Source organism: Nicotiana tabacum, chromosome 18 (assembly GCF_000715075.1).
Source record: "Nicotiana tabacum cultivar K326 chromosome 18, ASM71507v2, whole genome shotgun sequence".
NCBI classification, from domain to species: domain Eukaryota; kingdom Viridiplantae; phylum Streptophyta; class Magnoliopsida; order Solanales; family Solanaceae; genus Nicotiana; species Nicotiana tabacum.
The window spans coordinates 152715368-152743088 of NC_134097.1; the positions used below are offsets into that span (position 1 = coordinate 152715368).

General features: G+C 38.0%; 1 protein-coding gene across 5 annotated transcripts; it reads left to right on the top strand.

The window, feature by feature from the left end:
• Positions 1–1745: 1745 nt before the first annotated feature.
• Positions 1746–27101, top strand: LOC107797468 (uncharacterized). Of its 5 annotated transcripts, none has more exons than XM_075237520.1 (17): positions 1746–2586; positions 6826–7207; positions 7296–7370; positions 7462–7506; positions 8464–8631; positions 12989–13234; positions 13333–14088; positions 15803–16087; positions 16931–17358; positions 17603–18071; positions 18589–18825; positions 19896–20682; positions 20768–20826; positions 21749–22120; positions 22321–22359; positions 22998–23198; positions 26878–27101. In XM_075237520.1, the coding sequence occupies exons 1-16, from the start codon at positions 2171–2173 to the stop codon at positions 23178–23180; spliced, it is 4947 nt and encodes a 1648-aa protein (XP_075093621.1). In that variant the 5' UTR covers positions 1746–2170; the 3' UTR covers positions 23181–23198; positions 26878–27101. The 5 variants fall into 5 exon arrangements, with proteins under 5 accessions (XP_075093621.1, XP_075093624.1, XP_075093626.1 ...); XM_075237523.1 differs by having other exon boundaries at positions 12995–13234; XM_075237521.1 differs by lacking the exon at positions 1746–2586 and adding an exon at positions 5350–5879.
• The last annotated feature ends 620 nt before the right edge of the window (positions 27102–27721 follow it).

Below are 27721 nucleotides of genomic sequence, written 5' to 3' on the forward strand. Positions count from 1 at the left end.
TTCGTATGTTTTCCGGTATGGAGATCCAGTCCCAGTCTATATAGGCTTTTCCTTTATGGCGTTGAGTACCAACTTGATGGAGGGGGAGGGGGTTTCGCTCGACCGTTGCTTGCAGGATGATAGGACGCGCAACATTTTCTTGGCGTGCTATTTTGATGGCGTTTGTTCCCTGTTCGCGTGTCAGTAAGTATGCCCCTGTTCTTGTCCCATTCTGAAAATAAATTGTAAGTTAAAGCCAAACGAAATCGTTTGTTACCTCGACATATTGGTTGACTGGTGGAAGGGAGCGACTGTGTTCCCTTCTTTGGCTGTATTTCGTAGCTGCTATCACTGGCTGAGCTAATATTCACCGAACTTGGATGACATCCTGTGGGTCTTTAGCTTGGTGTTTTGCCGTCTCCGCTACTTGGGTCTGGAAAGTCCCTTCGATGTGGTTGGCAATTAACTGAGAGTGCTAGCTTCAGATCCAATCTCAGCCTCGCACTTAGCTTCGACGTTAGTTGAATCTGGGCACCTTGGGGATTGATGACTTACTTCGCTCGTTGTGGATATTCGAGTTCAAGTACCAATTCGATCCGGTCTCGAGGGTGTGAAGACACGGAAACATAAGCCGTACCACAAGTACACATGCGAAAGGATGAAGTTACAACGAATGGGAAGTAGAGCTAGAACCGAATTTAGATCTAGAGGAAACTAAAACTTTGGCTAGAAAATCCCCACAGACGACGTCAAATTGTTCGACCAAAAAGTTTTAGGTCCTTTTAGTTGAACCAATGTAATAAATAGACAGAGGGCAAATCCTAGCCAGAAATAATTTATTCTAGATCTAAAATAGACAATAGGAATAAACAAACACAACTGAACATAAATTTGATTACAATTGCGATTGAATTTCATAATGGAAGAAATAGATGATTGTTCTAATAATATCAAATGATGATGAAGATTACATAAATGAAAATAATCACCATTCTAGAACAAGACTAGCTTCCGTATATTTGATAAAGTCGAATTACAAATAAATATCGAGATCCTATGTTCTTATCTCCTTTTCCGGTGAAGAGCCTGAGATCAGGGAATATCTTCCCTTCAGAGAGATGTACATGTGTGTGTGTGTTCCTATCAGCCCCCCTTTGTTACTCTCTCCCATGATATTTATACAAAATACGTTCCTTACCTAGCGGTCCTTAACCGGAGTACCTAAATTTTTAGAATATCTTGTAAAATATTCCTCTAAAATATCTAAGTATTGAACTAGCCGTTCGGGCCAAATTGAGTACTCGACCTCGACCGTAGCTACATCACTTGCTGGTATATTGCTTCCTATACGTGACTTCGGCTTGGTTGATTCTTGGTCGTTCTTTCTTAAGTAGAATTCTTTTGATCAGATTTTGGCCTATACAATTTTGTCGAAATCACATTTATTTTTAGAATATTATGTTTAAAAATTTGTATCAATTAACATATTGGACATTTGCAAATAATCGGTAAATTACAACCTATATTGCAAGTATAAAATAGGATTCCCGCATGCCTGAATAGAGGCGAGTGACAATAGTCATATTTCTCAGGGTAAATAATATACTTTACTTACCAAAAAATAAAAAATAAAAAATAAAAATAGGATTCCCTTTCCCCCAAAAATTTCGCCTAAAATAATCTTAGTGGAGTAATATATTACTGTACTATATTATGTTAGCAGATTTCCTTTTATAGAAACGTATAAATACCCGTTTTGATTCTTACCAAATTCATTCCCTTCCTCTCTTCCTCCTCCTCAGTCCACAACTCTTTGCTCTCTGTTTTTTTTCCCATTCTCGGCTCCATAGGAATCCAAACTCGTAATTTAATTTAGGGTTTCACGATTGCCTCTTCTCTTGCCGTCGGTCACCACAAACTTCAGAGAACTCAAAATTATACTCTTTCTAACATATGATCTTCACACGGATATGATGTTGTTACAGATCTAGAATTTGGACGTCATAGTTTTATTTTTATATTGAGACACGGTTTCGAGTTGTCAAAACAGGCAAAAATACGGTACGATAGACCTTGTAGTCCGGCACTTCTCCAAACCTAGCTCGTAGCGGGAGCTTAGTGCATTGAGCTGTTTTTTTCTAATAGGGTGAGTTCCAAAATAATTCTATATAAACTTGTTTTTCACAACTATATGGACACAATAGTGAACAAAGCAGTGGAAGAACTCTGCATACAAGGTTGCAAAGGCAGTAGTTCAGTCCTTATCAGCGATCTCTGGCCCAAACTAAATCCCATCCTTTCAAAAAACGGCCTTGTACTCTGTAATAATGTAAAAAAAGCAATTTTGTCTAACCTTATTAACATTCCGAGTCTCGAATTCGAATCGCGAGAAGGCAGTAGGTACACTTGTGATGATAATGATTTGGTTAAGTCATATAGTGTGGAAGAATGCGAGAGAATGGAATTGAAGATCGTCATACCGGAGCATATGGTTGATAATTTTACTAGGATTCATGAGGTTGAGGTTTCCAAGTCTAAGCTATGTAAACAAGAGTTAGAAGCTCTTCATCTCCGTAAAAGAGTCCTCCAACGCATCGCAATTGCAAGGTTGGTTCATCTCCTCCATCTCTTCCTCCAAAATTTGAGGCAAATCGGCCAGAATTTAGAGTTAATGAGTTGAGTGAAATTTGGTCTTTTTGATATATATCCATTTGTAACTATTATTATATATGTTACTGCTCCATAGAAATTACACTCTAATTCTGAAAGAAGTGTTTTTCTCTCATTGCCAATTTATCTACATCCTGATTGAAATTTTTGCTGTGTTTTCATTGAAGTTACGAAATTTAATTATCTGTAATGTTAATGACACCTCCTATTTCTAAAATGGTGATATTCAGGCCAATTTATGCCTCACCTCAGCTATTTGCATTCTTTCACCAGGTAACCTAATTTTTCAAAGGTTAAAAAAATAAGAAGAGAGTACCTAGCTTTTTTGCCTCTATCAGGATTTGTACCTTGGACTTATTACGCCGTCATGCTAATTGTGAGCAGAAGAGAAGCAAACGTTCAAAAGTTTTTATTCTTTTTAATTTGTTTTCTTTGACCCCCAAAAACCCACGTGTTTGCGCTCCTACTTGGCATATATAGGTTGAAGAGACTGTTTGACTCAAAAGATATTGGAACCTTTTTGAATAAATCAATCAAAAAAAATGAAGGGGTAAATCTTAGCTAAGTATAATAATCTCTAGAACAAAAGATGAACCCTGAAACAATAATGACATCAATCGTTTATGTAAGCAAGTGTTATAGCAAGTGTCATGTGTCATAAGCGAGGAAAGTGCCCAGCGGCTTACAAGGTTGTTTTACGCTCTTTATATAGGGGACAAATCCCCTCTAAGCCCTAAAAGACAAATCATAGGGAATATTCGAAAGAAGATTCCTAATGTCCCCTAATGGACCTACACTGCTGCAAAAGTCGTGCGGCCTCTTGTTCGCCTGTAGGTCGTCCTCTGTAGGATGTCGAGCTACGAGGATCTCGTCGTTTGTCGTAATCATCAACGGTCGTGGTTGTCTAAATTTGGAGCCATACAGTTAGTCCCTCCACTTGTCGAAGTTGCAACTTGGTGTGTCCTCGGTAAGCGGACACCACACGTCCTTATGGAGAAATTTGATCCTTCGAGGCGTTACGGCTTGGCCAATAAGGGGCGGTCAGCGTGCTCAGCAAGACACTAGGTAGTGTATTTTACGTGGAAATGACGTCATCTCCACGTGCGTCATCATTATGCGTGTTTTCGATACAGGGGTTGATGGCTTGTCGCTTCGATTTCGGTGCTCCGCTGCAGCCTTTTGCTTCGATTCTGGCGCCACCCAATCCTATAAATAGGTGGAGGGTTTGTTTTTTCAAAAACTCTTGGCCATTTCACTTCCGGTTATCCTTCCTCATCTTTCCTACATTCATTTTTACGATTTTCTGTTTCTTCTTCTTTCATTATTCATCTACAACTTTCTCTGCTGCTCTAACATCTTTCCTGTCAAAGCGATGCCTAGAACACATCGATCTCACGAAGGGGTTTCTGAGGCTGACCTGCTGTCCGTGGCGTTCCCCTCCGGCGGTGAGGACATAGTGGTGGAAAAGGGGGGCAGCTTTCCCACCGTGGAGGAATTGCTGCCGAGACACCCCACATCTCTGAGTGACTTCCTCAAAGATCCTCCCGCTACTCCTACCCCAGTGTTCTCCGAAACGGACCAAGCTCATATAGATGCTCTCCGTACAAAGTATAGTATCCCCGCCAATGTCGATATGATTCTGGCGGGAAGGGACTTCGTGGAAGTCCACAGACCTGGGTACTGCGCTTTTTATGAGTACCCTTTCGTGATCGGTTATTCTTTCCCCCTCCCTCCGTTGGCGGAGGAATTCTGTAGATTTTATCAGGTTTGCCTGGTGCAACTCTCACCATACACGCTTAAGGTACTTCTCTTGTTGACAAAGTATGCGGAGTTGGCGGAGTGTGAAGTTACTGTCCATCACCTCTTACACCTATTCTCGCCCAGCTTTCATAGAGGCACTATGGTCCATTTGAGGCATCGTGGAACAAAGGGGCTGGTAGTGGGGACTGACAACCGAGCAAGTCACGAGTTCTGGCATAAGTACTTCTTTGTCAGAACCGAACATGTTGTCTCCGATCCCGCTAGGTTCCCAGAGCGATGGAACGAGAATCGTAAGTGTTGCCACTTGTTTTGTTCTTTCTTCTCCTCTTCATTCCTTATAGAGTTTGTTTGTTTCTTGTTTACAGCTATGGGGCGTCCACCCCGCCCTATTGCTGGCATAAGGGATTGGGTAACTCGTTTGTTGCCCCATGCAGCGGAGACTCGAGATTGGCCCGCCTTGTGAAACGTTATGGCCCGAAAGTTTCATCTGGTAAGTATCTTCCCCCACATCACTTCGTTGGTTAAACACCGTTAACTATTGATACGACTCTTCGTGATGACAGGTCGAGGAGTTTCCAGGCGGAGGGCCCCAGTCCCTGCATTCCGACAGGCCGTCGCTGCTGTGGGAATGCAATTTGCCTTGGCCTAATCTGCTCGAGGGGGTTGTACTCAGCTGCTTCAGATAGAAGGTTCCTCTCGGGATTTGGTCGTGAGGGAAGAGGCCTCTTCTGTACCAACCCCTCACCTTTTGGATGAATCCTCTAATGGGGACGAGTCGTCACTGAGAAAGAAAAGGAGAGTGGAGCTTGGAAAGGGGGTGGCCGTGGATACCGGTAGAGGTAGGGTGGGTGCGTCGCAGACGACACCCGTGCCCACTTTTATGGCGTCACGGGTTTGAGTCGTGGAAACAACCACTAATACGGGTACAATAGACCCTTGTAGTCCGGCACTTCTTCGGACCTAGCTCGTAGTGGGAGCTTAGTTCACTAGGCTACTGCTTTTTTTAGGGTGAGTTCCGAAATAATTCTATTTAAACTTGTTTTTCACAAATATATGGATGCAATAGTGAACAAAGCAGTGGAAGAACTCTGCATACAAGGTTGCAAAGGCAATAGTTCAGTCCTTATCAGCAATCTCTGGCCCAAACTAAATCCCATCCTTTCAAAAAACGGCCTTGTACTCTGTAATAATGTAAAAAAGGCAATTTTGTCTAACCTTATTAACATTCCGGGTCTCGAATTCAAATCGCGAGAAGGGAGTAGGTACACTTGTGATGATAATGATTTGGTTAAGTCATATAGTGTGGAAGAATGCGAGAGAATGGAATTGAAGATCGTCGTACCGGAGCATATGGTTGATAATTTTACTAGGATTCATGAGGTTGAGGTTTTCAAGTCTAAGCTATGTAAACAAGAGTTAGAAGCTCTTCATCTCCGTAAAAGAGTCCTCCAACGGATCGCCATTGCAAGGTTCATCTCCTCCATCTCTTCCTCTAATTGAGGCAAATCGGCCAGAATTTAGAGTTAATGAGTTTTGAGTGAAATTTGTAGCCTGTTTGGCCAAACTTTTTTTTGGGCTAGGAGTACTTTTTTTGGCCAAAAGTACTTTTGTCAAAATATTGAGGTGTTTGACCAAGCTTTTGGAAGAAAAAAAATGCTTTTTAGGAGAAGCAAAAGAAGTTTTTGAGAAACAGAAAAATGTAGCTTCTCTCCAAAAGCACTTATCGGAGAAACACTTTTGAGAAAAATACACTTAGAAACAGTTTTCAAAAGTTCGGCCAAACACTAATTACTGCTCAAAAGTACTTTTCGAATTAATTAGCCAAACACAAATTGATTCTCACCAAAAGTACCTTTTTGAAAAGCACTTTGGAAAAAGTACTTATCAAAATAAGCATATTTTAGAAGATTGGCCAAACAGACTGTTGGTCTTTTTGATATATATACATTTGTAACTATTATTATATATTTATCCACACCTGATTGAAATTTTTGCTCTGCTTTCATTGAAGTTATGGAATTTAATTATCTGTAATGTCACACCTCCTATTTCTAAAATGGTATATATTCAGGCCAATTTGTGCCTCACCTCAGCTATTCTATTGCATTCTTCCACCAGGTAACCTACTTTTTCAAAGGTTAAAAAATAAGAAGAGAGTACCTAGCTTTTTTGCCTCTATCAGGATTTGAACCTTGGACTTACTACGCCGTCATGCTAATTGTGAGTAGAAGAGAAGCAACCGTTCAAAAGCTTTTATTCTTTTTAATTTGTTTTCTTTGACCCCCAAAAACCCACGTGTTTGCGCTCCTACTTGGCATATATAGGTTGAAGAGACTTCTTTGTCTCTTTAAAGCAAGTATCAAGACACTGATTCCTCTCATAATGTGCTAACCATGGTTCATGGTGCATTGACAGAGCAAATGGAATTACCCAGTGTGAGCTTACTAAGGAATTTGGCATCAAGGCCAATAACTTCTTCCACATATTTAAGGAGCTTGAGGTTCTAGGACTGATTGTGAGGCATGAAGCAATTATTTGGACAAATGAAGCATCCAATAACGGGAAACTTATAAGTAAGCATACTACAACCAACATGCTCTATTTAAGCCGCTACAGGAAGCACTTGCACAGTCAACAAAGGCTTGAAATAAGAGGTGGAGTTCTGATGGCTGATGATTTATCTTATGAAAATTCTGGTAGTTGTGATGTGAAGTCTAATCGAGAGGATGTGCATATAAAAGATTATCTGCCCATACTGAGGGATATTTGTAATAAACTTGAAAAGGCTAAGGGGAAGGTCTGTCATACTCTTGAAATATTTTGGGTATCTCAATTTTGTGAACAACATGATACAAACCTTCTTATAACCTGTTTCACCTTTCCAGGTTCTTACTATCTCAAATATTAAAAAGGACCTAGGTTATCAAGATGCTTTTGGACATAAAGAATGGAGAAAAAATGTAAGTGTTTTTTATCTTGGAGGTAGTAAATTGAATTCCAAAAGAAGCACTATATAAGTTGTACTGTTTGTCTGATACAGTTTCCTGACAGATCTTACGTAGGTTGACACAAGCTCAGGTCGTGGAGGTAACTGAAGTAAGTGAAAGAGTCATATTGACCTAAATTGTAGTTCACTTCCAACGTTTTGCTTTACAAACATTGATTGTCCTCACATTGCAGTTTATAGCATTTGATTCAGAATAGCTGTCTAAATGAAATAGGCATGAAACATGGGAAATGGACTAGAATAGAAAGAAATATTAGAAGATACGATCTATCCATATCCCAAATGCTGTTATATATGAAGCTGATTTGAATGATGGTGTTCAAGGATATCAAGCAAGAGCAAGATAAACAGAAGTCTTTGCTGCTTACTCTCATTTATTTCAGAGTTACAATATACTAATATGGAACGCATAAATCTGCTGCTGAAATCCACTAAACAGTTCAATCAACCTTAAACTGTTTCAGTTGTAAAACCTTGATTTTTTCTCATGTTACATCAATGGAATTTCAAAGATTTTAAACACTTTTGTTGTGATGTTGTTTGTTTGTTAAAGCACGTGAGATTCAGGAAAATCTGTGGTTTGTCATCTAAACCAAAATTCGCTGGTAGTTCTTTTTAACTTTTTGAATCTCCATCAAAGTGCTTACTGTATTTACATAGTTTTTGTTAATCTGGATCAAGTTGGATGGGTTGGGTTATGATCCGTTAATTAATTTATTTTTACCAATCCATCATGATTCAAGTAAACGTTGGGCGAGTTGAATCATGACTTACCCGTTTTAACCCACTCAAAATTGACCCAACCCTCCCATTTTGTGAAAATAAACTATGGTTACGGGCTAAAGTGCAATCAAGTTAGTAGTTCGGGCCTTCGGGGATTTTACATTATTGATGTCGGCAAGGTGATTAAAATAGCACTTATCCTATACTCAGAAGACCAAAAATATTCTCTTTCATCTTCAGTCGGTACTGTTTTCATTTGGTAATCTTAAAAATGATGATCTACATGCGGAGTTTATTAATGTAATTTTATTCACTGTTCACAGAAGGGCAAGTCTTTGCGTCTTTTAAAGGAATTTTCACCAATGCACTTTAATACTCGCATACGTCGATCTGATGACCTTGGCCGAAAACAACCTCCGGTTAAAATAGAAAAGAGAGGTCAGATTGGCCAACAGCTTGTGGAGCTTCCCGTCGAGCATCAGACTTTTGAAGTATGTAAAGTTCCTTCTGTTGATATTACCATCTACCACTTTTCATGGAATTTTTTGTGTAACAGTTCAGATATGGTCTTAAGAAGTAACAGTGAGTTATGAGTTGTTTTTTTTTTTTTTGAATTGGTAACTATTGTATATATTATAAATATCAGTACATAGGTTGCACTGAAAACCAAATTTACATAGAGAGGATTGGAAGATGTTCTAATTTGAGATCTAGCAAGATCCTAGTATGTCTATGATTGTCAATGTATCTTCTGTGTAAATCTGTTTGCACCAAAAACAAAAAAGAAGAATACAATTGAGTTTGATCTTCTGCACTGGATTGCTTCTATCTTCAAAACATCTAGCGTTCCTTTCCCTCCAAACTGTCCACCAGATACAAGCCGGTACGGTCCTCCATCTATCTCTACTAGTTGCTTCAGCTCCAGCTTCTTCCCAGCTATAAAGGACATCTTTAAGCATGTATGGCATTGACCATGAAATACCCCTAAGACTAATAAAGATTTTCCATAGTTGGTCTGTAATCTTGCAATGTAGAAACAAATGGGTGACAGTTTCTGCATTATCCCCACACAGAAAACATCTTGAACACAGTGAAGCAAGCTACCTTGTATGGAATCTTTGTTTTCCATATATGTTTCCAAAACCATGTGTCTACCTGTTGGTTATTATGATTCAAAATCTTATATGCATCCTTCACCCGGTAAACTCCTCTGTTGTGCCTCTTCTACCATAGTGAATCCAAACCTTCCTATAATCCTGTAAATGCTTCCAGCTCTTTGTAAAGGTCAACTAATCTTGTTATCTCCCAGTCATTCAACTGTCTTCTTAGAGCAATTTCTCATCCTTGATGACTCCTCATATCAGCTACTGTCTTATGCTGGTTTTGTGCTAAACCAAACATATCTGGGTATCTTTCCTTTAAGCTTCCAATTCCTAACCAGTTATCATTTCAAAATGATGTGTTCCTTCCGTTGTTCACTCTTATGGAGGAGTGATTCTTCATTATAGGCCAAAGTTCTCTGATGGATTTCCACATACTTACTCCATATGATGTTCTGACTTTTTTTGACACCCAGTTATTTTCCTCACCATACTTTGCTTTGATCACTTTGCCCCATAAAGATTGGGGTTCTTGAGAGTACTTCCATAACCATTTAATTCTAAGAGCCTTGCTTTGATTCTTCAAATTCCTTATCCCCAAACCACCTTGTTTTTTATCCATTGTGAGTGTCTTTCATTTAACTAAATGGAAGACCTTTTTCTCCTTATTACCTTGCCAAAGGAATGATCTTCGGAGTTTGTCCAATCTCTGTAAAATGCCTGCTGGAATTGGGAACAAAGACATCATATAAGTAGGTAGTGAGTCTAATACTGAGTTGATTAGAACTAGCCTGCCCCCCAATGATAGGTATTGCGATTTCCATCTTGACAACTTCTTCTCACACTTTTCTATGACTGAATTCCAGATTTCTTTTGATTTGGATCTTGCACCAAGAGGCATCCCAAGGTAAACAGTTGGTAGGGACCCAACTTCTCCTCCCAATATCTGTGTCAGTTCCTCCATGTTGTTAACTTCATTAATGGGAAAAATATTGCTCTTTCTCCAGTTAATGTGTAATCCTGAGACTCCCTCGAATAAGACCAAAATGATCCTTAAGAATCTAAGTTGGTCTTTTCAGCATCACAGAAGACTAGAGTATCATCAACATATTGGAGATGTGTGATCTCTAGATTGTTAGCCCCACTCCTGCTTACCTCAAAACCTTTAACCCACCCACTGACTTTAGCCGTTTTGATTCTGTTGTTCAATCCTTCCATGGCTATAATGAATAGAAAGGGAGATAAAGGATCACCTTGTCTTAGAGTTTTTGAGTTTGTTATGAGTTTTTGCTGTGCTTTATATGCCATCCAGCTGTTTTATGCCCTCCTTATTTAAGAGAAGTGGAGGAAGGATTTAAAAAAGACTAACAGAGAGTCTGAAAACATGAAAATTGCAGCACTTCTCTTCTCCTTAGTTAAAGTCTGATTAAATAGGACTCCAACTTAATATCCTTTAAAGTATGAAATAGTACGAGAATACTAGTTGTCCTTTCCACCCAGTACGTTTCAAAAGAGTGTTGAACTAAACTACAAATTCTTGCATGATGTACACTATCTCACAGTTACGTTTGCCACTGCATGATTTCTGCCTCTGCATTTTATCTCAATTAATAAGGTCATTTCCAACTTTTCCGCGGTTATCAGTCTTTCACTTACAAATATAAGAGAGTCAAGAACAAATTATTTCTTACAATTACTTTGAGGCAAGTTATGCATTTGTATAAACTTCACTCTTTGTTTGATTGTGCATTGGTATAATATTGATTTCTCTGGTGTAGTTTTTACATGTTAAAGACATCTGTAAGCAGAGTGTTCATGGAATTCCCTAGTTCATGCCTTATAGAGTTATAAATTGCATCAAAGAGGAGACACTTTGGTTGGATCAAGTTGGTGTTGAAAACTATTTTTGTTTAGAGTATTTTTGTGCCTTATTCTTCGTTCCATAAGGTGATAACTGATAAAGATCAAATCCAATTAACAAAAGATAAAGAGTGAAACTATTTTCAAGATCATATCTTCTACTAGTAGGGAGCACATAGTTTCTAGGTGTAAGGAGCAAAATGGTTGATAATGATAGGTGAATTAGTATAGGCTATCAAATAAGATGTATAGGTGAAGGGTGTGTAGTGCATAGATTGGATGCTACCCCTTAGTGCCCTGAAATGTAGTAGAGGGCTTATAGAACAATTCCACGCCAAGGAAGCAGTAGCAGGGTGTTTATCAATCAAGTCTGTAGTACTTGAAGCTTTATATGTAAGTGGAAGTCGTGGATGGTATCTATATGGGCAGATGAGTGTCTCTAGTTAGTGAGATTTATTCTAGAAGGATCTACAGCTTAACCATAGTAGGAAGGCTTTTGCCTTTAATTTTGTTGTTAGCCAACCCAAACTAAGGGGCAATGGTTGGTGCCCGAGCCTGGCGCTCACTGAGCTAATCCTTCTGCCCGTCGTATCAACTAAATCCAAAAGAAAGGCTCGAATATATCACATATCTGAATTAAACCTCGAGAGGCATAGTCCAAATACAATACGAGGTACATATACATCTAGCCACAATGAGTCACAGAGCGTCTAAAGAATCTTATTTCAAAAAAGAAGTGGGACATGGTTCCCCATATAATTAATAACAATTGAAATGAACTAAGCCGCCACTGATCAAATTTGGGGCTCACCACTGAAGCTCTAAGTAATGGTGCTCAATTCATGGACTGGACTCCATTGCAATACCCAAACCTGTACCACACATGTAAGGCAGTGAGTATAAAAATACCCCCTAAGTCTTATTGATCACCCTTTAAAATGTGGGACAAGTATTCAAAAAACATGCACTTCAATATCACAATCATATTTCTCATGCAAATCAATGTTATCCCAATATAATAAACACATGCTAAGTCATTCGAAATTATTTTTGAAATCAAAGGGTGCTCGTAGTCCATGAACATAAGTATTTATAACTTTAGGGAGCTTTCACTAGAAACTACTTATGACATCCGATCATCCTCCTGATTGACATATGCCTTCTCACCGTAGGTATGCTGGCAAACATTTCCACTTACTTTCGTGTGGTGCAACATAACCACCATTTAAAAATGGCACTAACTATGATCCCATACCGGCACATACCGTTTCTAGGCATCGAACCCGTAAGTGCGAATACCCTCTCAGTTGTCATGGTTACTCCAAAAACATTTCATGTATCAATATCATGAAATCCATATTTGTCATCATATAAAGCTTTCAAAACGTTCGTAAACATGTACTATCTGCAACTAGATAGTTCATAAACATGAAATCATTGAAAATATAGCGTTTGACGTTGAGATAGCACTAAAATGCATCATATACATAAAACATGGTGTAACCCAATTTTATTTCTTTCCTTTTGAATTGTTTGTCCACCTTATCTCAAGCAGGGAATACTTTTAGTTATTTATTTTAGGTCTGCGATAAGATTAATGAGTCAATAGTTTCCGTTTGATTTCTATTCATATAAGGAGATCAAGGACCTCAAATCCCACCGATGTGGGACAACTCAACAGTTTCATGTTTGCAGTACAATGTTTTTTGTGGCTACTTGGGGGGTTCAGTGGTTTGGTAGTTTCTAGGTAGTTGGTTTGTCATCTCAAGTATTATCTGGCAGTGGGAACCAAATGCTTTATTCCATTGATGCACATTCTCAGATTTATATTCTGTACTCAACTCGGCATTGTACACTTTTCACCTTTTTGTTTTTCTCTATCGTGGAGGTCCAGGATTGGGGCAACAATAGAATGAGCAACGGACAGAATTCTCCCATAGATGTGAGCAACACAGTTAATGACACAAAAATGCAGATAATGGATTCTTCTGTACGGGACTTTGTACCTGTAAAATCTTCAGTAACTGAAACAATATCCCCTAGATGCCAAGCGTACAAAGCATATCCCAGTCATAAATTGCGAGAAGACTGGGCAAGGGAACAGAGAGAGCAGTGGATACTTAAAATGTTAGAGGTATTTGGCATCTCAACTACTTTTTTGCTTCTGCATTGAATATAAGTCTATACATTTCAGTTTAGATGAACCAACTCAAGCTATTCTTCTTTGAGCAGGAGGAGAAGTTCCTTATAAAACCTGAGTTACAAAGACGACTTGAGAATCTTGAGAAGGACAGGCACACATCAATGGACAAAAAGACCTTAGAACGCAGTTTGAATAAGCTTCAACATAAAGGGCACTGTAAATGCCTTGATGTCTTCTTCCCTGCTGTCACAAACTTTTGCGAGAACCGTAAAAAGGTCGTGGTCCTGCATCCATCCATTTATGAGTTATCTCCTGCAATGTTGGTTAAAATTTATGATAGAATTAGGTCCTTTGAAAGGAAAGTGCGTAGAGAAAGCTTTTCTCAGTTTGAGAAGGGGAATGCACTTCCAATAGTGTATGATATGGGCATAGGACAACAAAGAGTAGAAATGGATGTCCAAGATGCACTAGCCAAAAAAAGTCATTGGATTAGGTCTGTGATGCCAAAATTGGCTCAGGCAAAGCGTCTTCACATCTATCTATGGGAGTATGTCAATAATGCCCATGATAGTGAAGATACTTCCTCATCTGGTAAATACGGTTGTGGTTTGAAAAATGATGATAACAGTTGCAAATTGATTGATATAGGTGCAGCCATCGAGGCCATGCAGCTTGAGCTGTTCTTACAAGTTTCAGGTTCTGCTCCAATGCATGACAATATGTTTGAGAAATGTGGGGATTATTTACACCTTTCTAATATTCCCATGAAGGACTACGTGCGTCTGAGTGATACCCAGTCAATCCAGGAGCTATCACTGCTGATTGTCATATTACAACGTTTTAAGGTATAATTGAAAATCATTTTTGAGAATACTTCATATTTAAGTTCTAACCCTTACTTTAACATATCTAGCGCTTCCCCAAGTGTTGGCATAGTCAATTACCTCCCATCAATCTGATTAATCTTCCTGTCATTTGGGGATACGATTGCCAGACGTGCATATCTTACATCTACATGTGCATTTTGTTTGCTGTGAGTTATACTTCAGCTTATTCATTCGATGCATTTTGTGATAAGCGTGCTAGATATTGCTATTTGATGATAAAAGTGAAGACCTAAAGTTAAGCTGTAACAAGTTAGTTTTCAATATGAGAAGATCAAAATTTTACTGATTCTCCTCAAGGCAAAAATATATTAGAACTATAATAGATCTAGAAAAAAGTTGAGCACGAATAAGTTGCTAATCTCCTGCATATTCTAACAAATTGTTCAGAAAGACTCTTTCAAAAGTGTCAAAAGAAGAAAACTACTCCTTCCTTATAAAATGTTAGCTCTCTAAGTGTTGTTACTTGTGAGTAAAGATGCGCTCATTCAGATAAAACATTCCCAGGTTTACCCTTGCTAAGAGCCCAGATATTTTCATAAACCCGGTGCAGTTGAGTATAGAGAGTGATCTGTAGCATCTTCAATGATAGTAAATTTAAAGAAATAAGGTCATCTCTCTTGTGAATGCGGGATACTTTGTGCACCGGGCTGCCCTTTAAGGTCATCTCTCTTGTGTGATTCCTTATAAATATGTGCATCTAAGAAACCATACTCCAACAAGATGCTCTGATTTTGGAGCTTAAAAACTTCCAAACCTTATGAGAATTGACATGTTGACATGACAGATGCATTCTTCAGTTCTGGGAAAAAATGAAACAAGAATGCCTCAAAGTCACAGGTCAGAGGTTTTAATTTGATGTGATGATACTAAACGAAAAATCGTACTGATGACACTTTAACCGTCTTCCTCTTGTATTCTGCTCAGAAGTATCAACTTTGATATGGCTCATTCTGTAGGGGATGGAAGATCCTATGTTGATGAGCATGTTTTCTATTCAAATCTTAGTGTATACAAGTAAGAAAACTATGCCCTTATAGAATGAATTGGATTTAGCAGTGTCAAAAGGGTCCACAAATTTGTTGTCTCCCCCTTTCTAGGTAGCAAAAAATGAAAGAAAGAGTTTGGTTAGATGGAAACTTTTCCATGCTTGGAAGATACAAACTACTTTTGAGGGATGAATTGACTAAGATGGAGTATAAGAGGACTAAAGGAGCCAGAGATCATTGTTTTACTTCGTAATGGTTTCCAATTTATATGATCAACTAGCATAAGACATTATATATGGGTGGTTGATAAATTTCTTGTGGTCCAATCTTTTTTAAGAACTTGTGTGTACGTAGTCTGATACTCTGATTTAATGGAAAATGATTAAAATTCAAGATTTGGTCCATTGTCTTCCTTCTACCTACTAAACATGATACTTTATTTCCTTGGAGAAGGATTCCAAATTGTTTTAAGAAAATATTAAGAAACACCCAGCTTCTTTTCAGGAAAATTTGCATAAAAAATAAGTCAAAGAGCTTGTTTTGCAATTTGTAGAAATTGAGGATTTTGATACCATGAATAGCTATATCAACATGGTTTATGGAGTTGACTTATGATCAAGTGATCACTCTTTTTTTCTTTCTTTCTTGTTTTGGCAAGTATGAAGTAGTTTCATCTTTGTTGGCAGTTAATCCGCCTTGTTTGTGGTGAACATACGGTAGACGCCACTCATGTGATACAGATCACTCTTACTCATGCGCTAGAGCTTAAACCTTACTTTGAGGAGCCTTTCTCTTCAACTGCACGATCATCTGATTTTCATGGTCCAGATTCTTGCCATCAAGTTAGACATGATTTTGTTCTTTCAAATAGGAACGCTGTTGATGAGTACTGGAACACTCTGGAGTACTTATTGGCTGGTGCTAATCCAGAAGCTGCTTCAATTGCTTCCCCAGAATCTGCAATTCAAGAGGTTTGATAGTGTAACACAAATTGCAATTTTGTCCTTCTATGCTGTTAGGTGAAGATGTTGCTCTATGGACATGATGTCAATGCTGATCCTTTGGATGTTCATGTTGTAAATACTATATAGGGCTCATAAGCAGCAATAGGGCTTAGTTTATATCTTCTCAATAGCCCTCTCCCTCAAGCATGAAGACACTTTACATCCATATTTCTTTCTTTCTTTTTTCTCTTTTCTTTTCTAAGCTTAATGTGTTTATAAGATCTTCGCTTGTGGCCGGACCAAATATGTTTTAGTTTCCAGAAAATGGCAAAGAAGGTGTCTCAAAATCATTAAACAAAGATTGTCTTTTAGTGTTATTATGAAAATTTTACACACAAGTTATGCTTTTGGGGTTTGCAAGACGTTGCAATTTTTTGAAGTTTGCTCTTCCCTGCCTTAAAATCTCTTAATGGTATTGTTCAACGAACTTAAAGATCATCTAGCTAATCTGCCAATTGTGCTACTGCTAGCAGTTAACTTGCACCCTTAAAATATTAATTTTATTGAACTAAAGCATGGTCCTTCCTTTCTTGAAATTGTATGCAATATGTGAAATTGTTCTTAATGGATTATGCATGTACAAGAAGAAGTAATTTATAGAGAGAGGATATAGAAAACTGAGTTGAAATAAGAGGAGTGAGCCCATTTTCTACCGAGTTTTGAACTGTGAGCAAATTGGCCCTCGGGAATTTCTCTGTTATCAATTAAATAAATAATAGAAACAAAGTTTTAAGCATTATTTCATTTTCTCCTGCATTAACATATTTGACACATTTCTATCATGAATGATTTAGAAGACGCAATATACAGGTGTTCCATTGTTTTCACAATAGGAAGCAAATGCGTCTCTGTAGATTCCAAGGAGTTGTAACTGCCAAATGGATGGAGGTTCAGCCCATAGAAGGATGGAATAATTCTTTACAGAAAAGAAAGAGGTCATCAGGTGGAGATCCTGCAAGACATGAAAAGTTACGCACTTCAGACGTACGACCAAGTGACAAGAGCACATTCGATACTGTTGACCAATTCCCTGATGAACAAAATGCTTTCCTGGTTTCTCCAGGGGATGTTGGATGTAATTCTCAAATAAATTGCGTCGGTGATCATAGGGAGGTTACCAAAGGGCTAGAGCAATGTGAAAAAACTGAGGCCAATCACTCTTTCATGAAGAGAAGTGATATCTCAAGTCTGAAGCCAACATGCAGATCAAGTTTCTCCTGGAGCGAAGATGCAGACAGGTATTCCCATGTTCATTGTATGTTCTCAATTGTAGATAAAAATTTTTTAGAGGTATTTTGTAACACTTTTTAGCTTGTTGTATATTTGGTTTGTTCTGAAGTAAATTTCTGTGGAATATCCTATTTGCACGGTCTGGTACTGATCGTCATGCAGCGGGTGATTTGCTGCTGCTTACTCAGCAAATCTATAATATCTTGATAAATCAGTTTATTCTAGATCTTAATATATAATGAATCTGTCCAGGCAATTGGTGATTGAATTTGTAAGACACAAAGCTGCCGTTGGGCCATATTCTCGTTTTAAATGGGCCTCAGTCAAAAACCTTCCAGCGTCACCTGATGCCTGCAAAAGGAGAATGACTGCTTTGAACTGCTGTATGCAATTCAGAAGTGCTTTAATGAATCTCTGTAATGCAGTCTCGGAGCGTTATGCACGGCACCTCCAGAACAGGTCTTTAGATTGCGGTGATTGTGAAGAGATGGTTTGGCATCATGCCTCAGAAGAAGAAGATTTGGATCAAGGTGTTTCTGACGGCCGTGAACATTCTAGAAAGGCTGTTGCACACGAGCGGTGGGATGATTTTGACAACGACAACGTAAAGGTTGCCCTAGATAAGGTGCTAGAATGCAAAAAGATTGCTAAGTTGGATGGTAGCAATGGAGTTCAATCTGCCAATGATAATTCAGATCTCAGTTTAAATGCTGAAAGACCTGTAAGTCCTGATGTTCCAGCACGTCATAGATGTGCATGACATTATATGCCTGTTCAAGTGTATCATCTTCCGTTTGTTCTCTGCCAAGTGTCTTTTATCAGAGGCTTGATGTTTGACTCAGTAAGTTTGATATCCGAGCCATAATGTCCTCTATCACCTTGGTTGTCCCTCACCAGTAAAAACAGAAAGAAGTTCACCAATTTCTGAGGAAATGAAAAAAAGAAGGAACTCCAGATGCATAAGTAGAGATCTGGGGTGCAGGACCCTTTTTCTATTTGATCTGTTCATCTGCATGTCGAAGTGTTGGTCAAGTTTTTGCATATGAATTATGATATCTAATTTCAATCTGGAAAACTAGCTTCCCGCGGTTAATACTCTCTTTTTATTCCCTGTCACCCGCTCTGTGTCTGCATGTCTGCTGCATGATCATCATTATGCTATCTTACTTACCCCTCCCCCCCCCCCTTCATGCACAAAAGGCCGAGAATTTGACCAGATGACACAAATTTCTTATCAGGAGAAAAGCTCTCACTGGGTTCCTAAGAGGTGTGGTGATCCTTTAAGTGAAAGCAACAGTGTAAGTAGGCAAGCATTTGAATCAGTTGCAGTTGCAAATGCTGCAGAGCTATTAAAGATGGCAGTCCTGGCCTTCTCAAGATTCCGACTGGTGCCAGCTTCCATTGTTGCAACGTACAATCATTACCCAAAGCATGATATTTTGGATGCTTTCAACTTCCTCAAAGAGAAGAAAGTGGTAAATGTTTTCTGGCTCATCTGATTATACACATTGCACTTACTGAACACTGGTATGCACTGATATAACCTGGATGGATGTTATCATCAATTGGTGTATGTTTAAACTTTAAATACAATCACTGTATGCAGAAATTCATGATATTGGATTTGAAGCCCTTCCATCCAATTTATGCAAGAATCATGTAATTGGAAAAACCTTAAAATTTTATTGCACTTATAGAATATCTACAATTTGTAAAACTTTAACAAGATTGACATTCAAATTTGAAACTACGGTGCGATGTCCTACTATCGGACTAGCTTTAGAAAGAATAGTACTTTTCTTTACTCCTACCAATACAATGTTGAAGTGAAAGTAAGTTTGTGATATTTGTTCCAGTCAAATTGTGTCACATTATGTGCAAAGCAGGAGAAACATTTCATATAAAAGATTCAAGAAATTAATATCAGACAAAAGCTCGGTATTTAAGTGAAGAGCAGAGGGATGGACCCATTATCCACCGAGTTTTGGACCATGTGCCACTGGCCTTTTCGTTTATAAAAAAATGAGTATAGTATCAGCATTATATATTTGAGAAGAATTCAAACATTCATTGGCTGCATTAGCTAGTGTCATGTTTTGAGCAAACCTATTTTACTGCAAATTTTCATGTTTGTTCAACTGGAAAGTAAAGGATTTTTACAGAAGGAATAACTAAGCGTATTGCATGGAATAATGGGAAAAAGTAATATTGTTAGTTGTTTACTTGTGTCTATGATTGATGGAGCTTCTCAACAGGAGAGTTGTATTGTGGGGCCAGTATTTGTGTCCAGGTATTAAGACGCATAGCTTTGTCGATACAAGTGCCCCGTTAGTGTATTAGCTCATTTCTTGGATGGTAGTTTGCAGGTGAGACCAACCTGGTTACCCTGTTTCTATAAGCCGCTCCCTAATAGTAAGATGACTCAGTGAAACTGGTATAGAAGGATATGTGTAGCAAAGTGCAAATTTTTTTTTAATCGATGGCAAGCATCTGCAATTATTCTCTCCTTATTATACTAAATGCCCTCACCTTCACCTTTACGCAGATCAGGACTACAGCCAAAGGCACCGTTGTATTTCCTCCGAACATCTTGAATAGTATGTTTTTATCTCCGCTTCAAAGAGAAACTGGAGCACAAGCAGCTAGATTTTCAACCTGGCTGCATCAAAGAGAAAAAGAGATGATAAATGGTGGGGTTGATCTTCTGCCAGACTTGCAAGGTGGTGACGTCTTAACTTTATGTGGTCTGTTGTCTTCAGGAGAACTGTCAATTATACCATGCCTTCCAGATGAAGGTGTTGGAGAGGCTAAGGATGCCAGAACTCTCAAACGTAAACATAATATTTGTGAGTTTTGGGATGGAAACAGGAGTAAGAAATTGAGACCATGGTTGATTGGCAAAGGTGAGGGTCGCAGAGCAAAGGGTTTTCCTGATATTACTTTATCCTTGAGCCGTGCAACATTTTTCAGCAGAGAAGCTGTAGAATTTTTTAAAGATGATGACAATCAGCCCTTGACACAAATTGGTGAAGAAAGTCAAGTCAAGTTCATGTCAGTTCTTGAAGCTAGCAGTAGCGCATCTTACTTCGAAGGACAAAATCATGTAAAGGAAACACATGAGAATGAGAGTTACAGATACACAGCAGTGTCTTCCAAAGAGTTGCTCTGGGAAGCCATGGCAAGCTGTGCTGAACAGTTTTGCTCCTTTTCTTCTAAAAAGGAAAGTTCTGCATTTAACCCACAGCTCTTTAGGTCTTTACTTTTGGCCATTCAAAAGGCTGGTGACCAGGGTCTAAGCATGAAAGAAATCTCAATGTCTGTGGATGTTCAGGGTATGAAACTCTTCTGTTTTCATATACTTTTCTGTTTGATTAAAATATCACAAGAGTGATGCGATGAGTTTTTGTCCTTTATCAGGGGAAAAGCTGCTGGGCATTATTGTCGACGTCCTTGAAACTTTTGGACAAGTATTGAAGGTACTATGCTTTGTAGTTGTTAATTTTAATTTTTTTCCTAGTGGTGGTAATTTGATATTACACAAGTATAAAAGAAAGTAGACAGAGAAGTACTCTCTCCATTCCATTAAAATTGACCTCCTTTCTTTTTGGTCAGTCCGGAAAAGCTAGAACTATTGCGACAAATGGTAAATTTAACTCCCTCCAAAAATTCATATTAGTATAGGTTTATTACTACTAGTTTGTATTATTTCAACTTGATGTGACATATTTTCAATTAACTATTCCACTCTTTCAAAGTTCAAACTATTATTTAAGCACTTCTCTATCAACTTGGAAATGTATTCAAACATTTTACTCTCTTAAACTCCACCCCAATCAAACTAGATCTATCTTTATGAGATGGATGGAGTATTTCTTATGGTGGGAATAGTGATATGGTTCGTTTCCCTTTTTCAAGGCCTGGTTGGTTTAGATAGAGGAATTTGTATACTACAACACTTTGGACCATGTAACGTGTTTTCCCTTTTGTATTGGTAATAGTGTCCAGAAAAATGTCCCCCTCTAGATAGCGGATAGACGGTAAAACTACACAAACTGTTTATTGAGGATTGTGCCAGAAAACAATGAATTAGTATGTTTGTTCCAAGTAAGCTAAGTCAATGCCCTGGTGCTGGTAAGTGGTAACTGTCTTATCCGCCAGATAAACTCGCATGATTGATACACACCTATGGAGTAGAAAAGGGTGTAAGTTGGCAAAGATCGGCATCTTGTCATTATCTGATTTACGATTGATCCTTTTCCCTGCTCCTTTCATCTTGGTACACGGGTAATGGTTTTTCAGTGATGCTACAGAGAGACGAGATATGAAAGCATTAATTGGGGGGGGGGGGTTTCCACTTTCTGTAATTTGCTCCTATAACCTATTGTACCTTCAATGCAGGTCAATGCTTATGATTCTGTTCATGTGGTTGATTCATTATATCGTTCTAAGTATGTGTTATCCACTATGTCTGTTGCTCAACAAGATTCTTTGGTCATTCCTTCGGGAGTTTCTAAAGGGGCAGCACCAAGCAAACATGAAGCCGCTGAACTCCATAATCCCACTGATCAAGAGCAACCTTCTGAACCTTTACTTGAAAGGCAAAGCACAAATAATGACCATGATCCACTGGACTTCCAAACTGCAAAATCTCATTTCTGTAAGCCAATATTGTTTTGGATTGATGGTGATGGCACTGTCAACAACATTGTCTACAGAAAACTTGTGTCTCGTGCTCTGGGTATCATAATGCAGAATCCAGGAATTCTAGAGGTATGCACTTTTAAACTTGCGGTATCTTATATGAAATGTGGTGCATATCAGTTGATTATGACATGCAGCTGTAGACCATTACAGAAGTGATGTTGGCATGTTAATTTGCATGGATAGAAAGTGATTACTGCAGTCAGTATTTTTGATGAAGCCTGTTCCCGATATGAGCTTATAAATGCTTCTTTTAATTTTTGTTGCAGGATAATGTTATCGACCAGATGCATGGTCTGAATCCTCAGGTATATATCCATTTGTAAACTTTCCATGAACAAACTATTCATCAGTGCCCCAGTGTACGTTTCCCATTGACTGAACAATCATGATGATTTCATAGCGAGACCTGAATTTTCTATTTATCATGACTACCCATCACCTAAGGATATGAACTGAATTACATGGTTACATTTCTGGTATAAAATAATACCCGACGACCTTCTCGGCCCAGTCCTACCGAAAATGAATGTAATTTATTGTTCTCGTTCAAAACTTACCAGTCTTAACTGCATCTTCTTGCTGCCAAGTATTTGTTGCTATAAAGAGATTTGAAATCCAACTTTAATTGGACTAGTTTTTCTCCCATTTATCTAATCGTGGAGCTAAGTACCTGAGAGCTTATAAATACCACCTCTTACGTTCAACTTCTTTCCAAGAACTTCTGTAGTTCTGGGATTTGCACTAGAGTAATGTCTATCATATATTGCTACTTATCCGAGGAAGTATAAATTTCCTTTCTTTGTGACCACAAAGTGCCAGATTCTGTAATATTGCATGAAATTCTGTAACTTAGCATTCCAGTTAGATGGCTTTAGAGAAAGGTTGTCAGTACATGCTTTGAATGCCTCTGAGAAATGCTAATATGTTGCCTTTTGTCTTAAAGAGTTGCAGAACTTTGTTAGAGATGATGATTCTGGATAACCATATCATTGTGCGTAAAATGTTTGAAACTACAGCTGGGCCACCTGCCATTCTCAGTGGCCTTCTTGGAAGGCAATTCATGAATTCAAAGATTATTTTAAAACGACATCTCTTTGCGAATCCCATGAGCAGTTCCCTTTTGTAAAGATGGAAACATCTATCTGTAAGTACAAGCACTGATCTATTAACGTTCTTATAATTTAAAGTCAGTTTCTTTTTATTGCAGAACTATTGGTGTGTATGGATGCTTATTTGTACATTTTAGGGGTTTAAAGTCTCAATAGAGGAAGCTAGAGATACGTTAGTTTGTCTTTTTGTAAATCTAACATACTGTTAAGACTGTAGCCTTCGAGCAACTTTAGTTAGAGAAGTACTGTGTGCACTAGGTAATTGTGAGAGTTATCATGAAAGGGGTGGTAGATCATAACAAGTTCAACCTTCCAAAACCATCTCCGGTCTCCCCTTCTTTTATCTTCCTCTCTTAGGAGATAGGTACCCGAGCAAGCATACTGGATATTTCTAATATAAATCTACCAAATTCAACTGAGCTATATAACAAGAATCTCACTTTTTGCAATAGCTTTTGTAGCTCCTTGCCTCTTTGTTTTCATGTGTAGATAAAGAAGTTGTCTCTTGTTTACCTATCAAGGTAATAGTACTGAGAGGTCTAGCATGGTATACTATAGAAGCAATCTGATCTAGCCAGATTATATAGAAGCAATCTGATCTAGCCAGATTGTTCCTAGATCAAACATGAGGCATAGTGTTCTGTTACATGACGCCTTTTTCCACCCACCGAAAGCACTTGTAGTTTGCTAAACTAGATTGTCAGTTGTAAGCACGTGATTTTTGCTCTATGAAAGAATTACTCCCAAAAAATTTAAAATAAAACAATTTTCCTTGGTGTGCAATTTTTGAATTTTGTGATATTTTGGATAATTATTTGCATTTGTCTGCGCATGTTTATTTGTTAAATTAATAAAAAATACAAAAATATATCGCATTTTGTATGTAGGATTTAATTCTACAATTGTTAGTAATTAAGTTTGTTTTACAAAAATGAAAATTACAAAAATAGGCATCTTTCACATTTTTAGCATTTAATGTCCAATTGTACAATTTTATGCTTAATTATTACTTAATTGTGTGTTAATTGTTGTTGGGAGTTAATTTGCGCTTTTATAAATTAATTTAGTTCTATATGATAGTTTAAGGATTTTTAGAATTTAGTTTTAGAAAAATAAAAGAAGAAAAGAGAAAAAAAAATAAAGAAAATCGGAATTGGGCCTCTTCTTCAAATTCAAGCCACAGGCCCAAAAAATACCCAACCTTCCCCATGACCCGGTCCATTTCAACCCGGGTCGACCCGGTCCGCCCCATAACTAAACCACCCGCCCAACCCCTTTTCTTCATTTTCATTTTTTGTATCCCCAAACCCTAAAGAACCTACCCGCCCCTCCCTCTTCTTCTTCTCCAAAATCCCTTCCAAACCCCGGCTCCCATGGCTTCCCCCTGTTACATTGCTACTTCTTCTTCTGCTCCGACCAGCAGCTGCAGCCACCCAAACGCTGCTGCTGCTCGACAACCACCACGACCACCCCTTCACCACGCAGCCATGGCTATTGTTTCGTCGCCATCTCGTCGTCACCATCAGCTGCTGCACCTCCAGTCCAGTCCGCCATGGCTACTCTTTCATCTCCTTCATTGCCCTCAACAATAGCTCCTCCTCACCATGTCGGACGACCACCGGAAAACAGTCGTGTTTCTGCCGCTTCACTGCCCAGCCAGTAGCGGCAGCTACTACTGCACCACGTCTGGCTAACCTCCCTAGTCTTCTCCACTGTCACTCCGCCATGAACGACCCTCGACGAGCTTCTGCTTCAGTCAAGCTCCAATGTCCAGCAGTAGCGGCTGCTACTGCTTCACTGCTGCGTGGCTGCGCTTTCTTCTCCTTCACGTCGCCATGGCCGCTGCTGCGTTCTTCTTCTCCTTCGCGTCGCTGCTGCCATGGTTGCATATTCCAGCTGTGGATGGCTGCCCTTGCTGCGTTCTTGTTTCTTCACCTATGCTGCCTTCTGCTTCGTTTTTTCAAACGACACAAATGACCATCTTCTTCGATGGTCCGTTCGTGGTCGTCTTCGGCGTCGAGTTATTTTGGTGCGATATTTGTTTCCGGACAGATTTGTTTTCGTTCGAGTTCATCATCGTTCCGATCCGGTTAGTTGGTTTAAGTTTCGTTCCCGTCCGTAATTTGTTTGATATTTTTCGGATCTGAAATCATTAAATGTTTGATTCTTGTTCTTGATTTTTATTCAGTTGTTTTATTTTTCTTGTTTATTTTTGTAAGAATTGTTAGTTTAATTGTTTAATATTGTTACATTTAGTTTAAATCGCTTGAATCCGTTGTTTGTTGTTTAATATAGATTTAATTCGTGTTCATTTTGTTTGAAGTTCGTTTTTAATTCAGTGATTTAATGTGAAGTTATTGTTTTGGTTTTTAATTTTTTTTGATTCAATGTATCTTTGTTATAATTTTGTTGGAATTAATTTTAAAAGAAGTTTAGTGATTTGAATATATTTATTTGTTTTGTTTAAGCTTAATTCGAGTTTAATTCGAATTTGAATGAAACTTGTTTGTTATTGTTGTTGAATCTTTTCATTTATGTCCATACTTTGTTTGATTGTTCTTGAATCCGAAATTAGTATAAGTTTGATCTTCTTGTTTGTTGATTATCATTTTTGATTATTTCTTCAGTTTGTTTCATGATCTTGTTGAGTTTTAATATAGAAATTGTTGGTTGTAATGTTGTTAGATTTAATTTTAAGTTCAAATGATTATTGAATTTAGAAATCTGAATATACTTGTTTGTTGTTGTTGTTGTTGAATCTGAAAGTAGGTTTGTTTGTTGTTAAAAAATATTGTTCAACCAAATTAATTTTAGTTGTTTCTTTGTTCATCATTTAGTTTGAATTTGTTGTTTGAATTTGTTTAGAAATTGGTCATATTTGCTATATTTTAGTTGGAATTGATTAGGTGAATTGGTTATAGCTGAGGGGGTAGTTTGGTAAATTGCAGTACGTTCAGGGGTAAAATGGTAATTGCAATAAGGTCGGAGGGGTAGTTTTGGAATTGAACATTTTGAATAATTCTTTATGTTAAGCATGGGGGAGAAGATGTAATGGGGTGGGGTTGATATAATTGTTTAATATAATGGGGGATAAGATATAATGTAGTGGGAGGAATATTGTAATTGTTTATGTTAGGCATGGGGGACAAGACATAATGGGTTGGGAATAATTCTTTAGTTTAAAATAGTGGGGGACAAGACACAAAATAGTGGGGAATAATTCATTTGTTTAAGAAAGTGGGAAGCAAAGCATGCAATGATGGGAATATTTTGTGTTAGGGGTTCAAGACAAGAGTCTTGTTATATATAGGGTCATTTGACACATTCTGAAGGACCGAGACTTAGGGGAGAAAGACTTTGACTTAGAGAGAGAGAAAGGAAGAGACTTTTAGAAGAAGAAAAAAAGTTGAGAGAGTTGACTGAATTTTGAGAAATCAGAATTTGAGAGTAAAAGAGAAAGACAATTTGAACTTTCACTTGAATAATTTCCGTTTGCCTTTCCTCGAGTGTTATTCAAAAATCAGTAAACTACTGCATCTTGTATTCGTCTCTCTTCTGTTTTGACTGCGATTGCACTTTGGTATTGCTGATTTTTCAATCTGTTACTGGGTTATTCTACTGGTTGTTACTGGTTTTGCGGTGTTGCTGAACCTGCTGTTGCTGTGTTATTACTGCTGCTGACTCCTTCTTTTCTTCTTGTACTGCCATTTCCAGGTACACATTTGCACACTTTTGGCTTGAGGCGAAATGAAATATTGACCAGGCTTTGTTCCTGTTGAATTCCTCCTGTTTAGATTTGTGTTTGAATAGAATTTTTTCTTTCTTTGTATAAAAATGTAGTTGATTGATTAATGAATAATGGGGTCGCATGTATAATAACTCCTTCATCTAATAATGTTAGTTTAAATTAATTAAAGAATAGTTAATCTGTTTTGATATTATTGTGTGTCAATCTCATGTTCTAGTGTTATTAAATAATAGAATATAGAACGAAAGCAATCTCTCTTTGTACAAACTCGATTGCAGTTTTCCATTTGCATTAGCCGTAAACTAATAACTAATAAGTTACGTCTTTTTCAGCATGTAATTAATTGAGAAATTTTCTTTTATTTTAGAGACGAACCTAATAGAAAAAATGTAGTCACTATAGGTTCATCCTTTTAAATAAAAATGAGACGAGCCTCGCCAAATAAAACGCACAGATTGCGGGTCCCTCAATAAATGTACATTTAATCACTTAGACTTCGGGAGGAGCCGTTTAGCAAACTTCACGGCTGTCCCCAAATAATAAATACGCTAATCGCTTTAGGCGCGATTTAATTAATCTTACCTTCTTAAACTCGGGTGCGCATTTCATGCGACCCAAATCCAAATCTCAAAACATTGAATAAAACTGTGTTCCGGATTGCGGGTGCATTTCATGTGACGCAATCCAAAGACATGTTTTTTAAACGATGTTCACATTCTTTTAAAAATATAATAATAAAAGCGGTAAAGAGTTAAAACTTGCATAAGAGCGCATAATTGTATAAAATCAGATAAACAAGCCGAATATGAC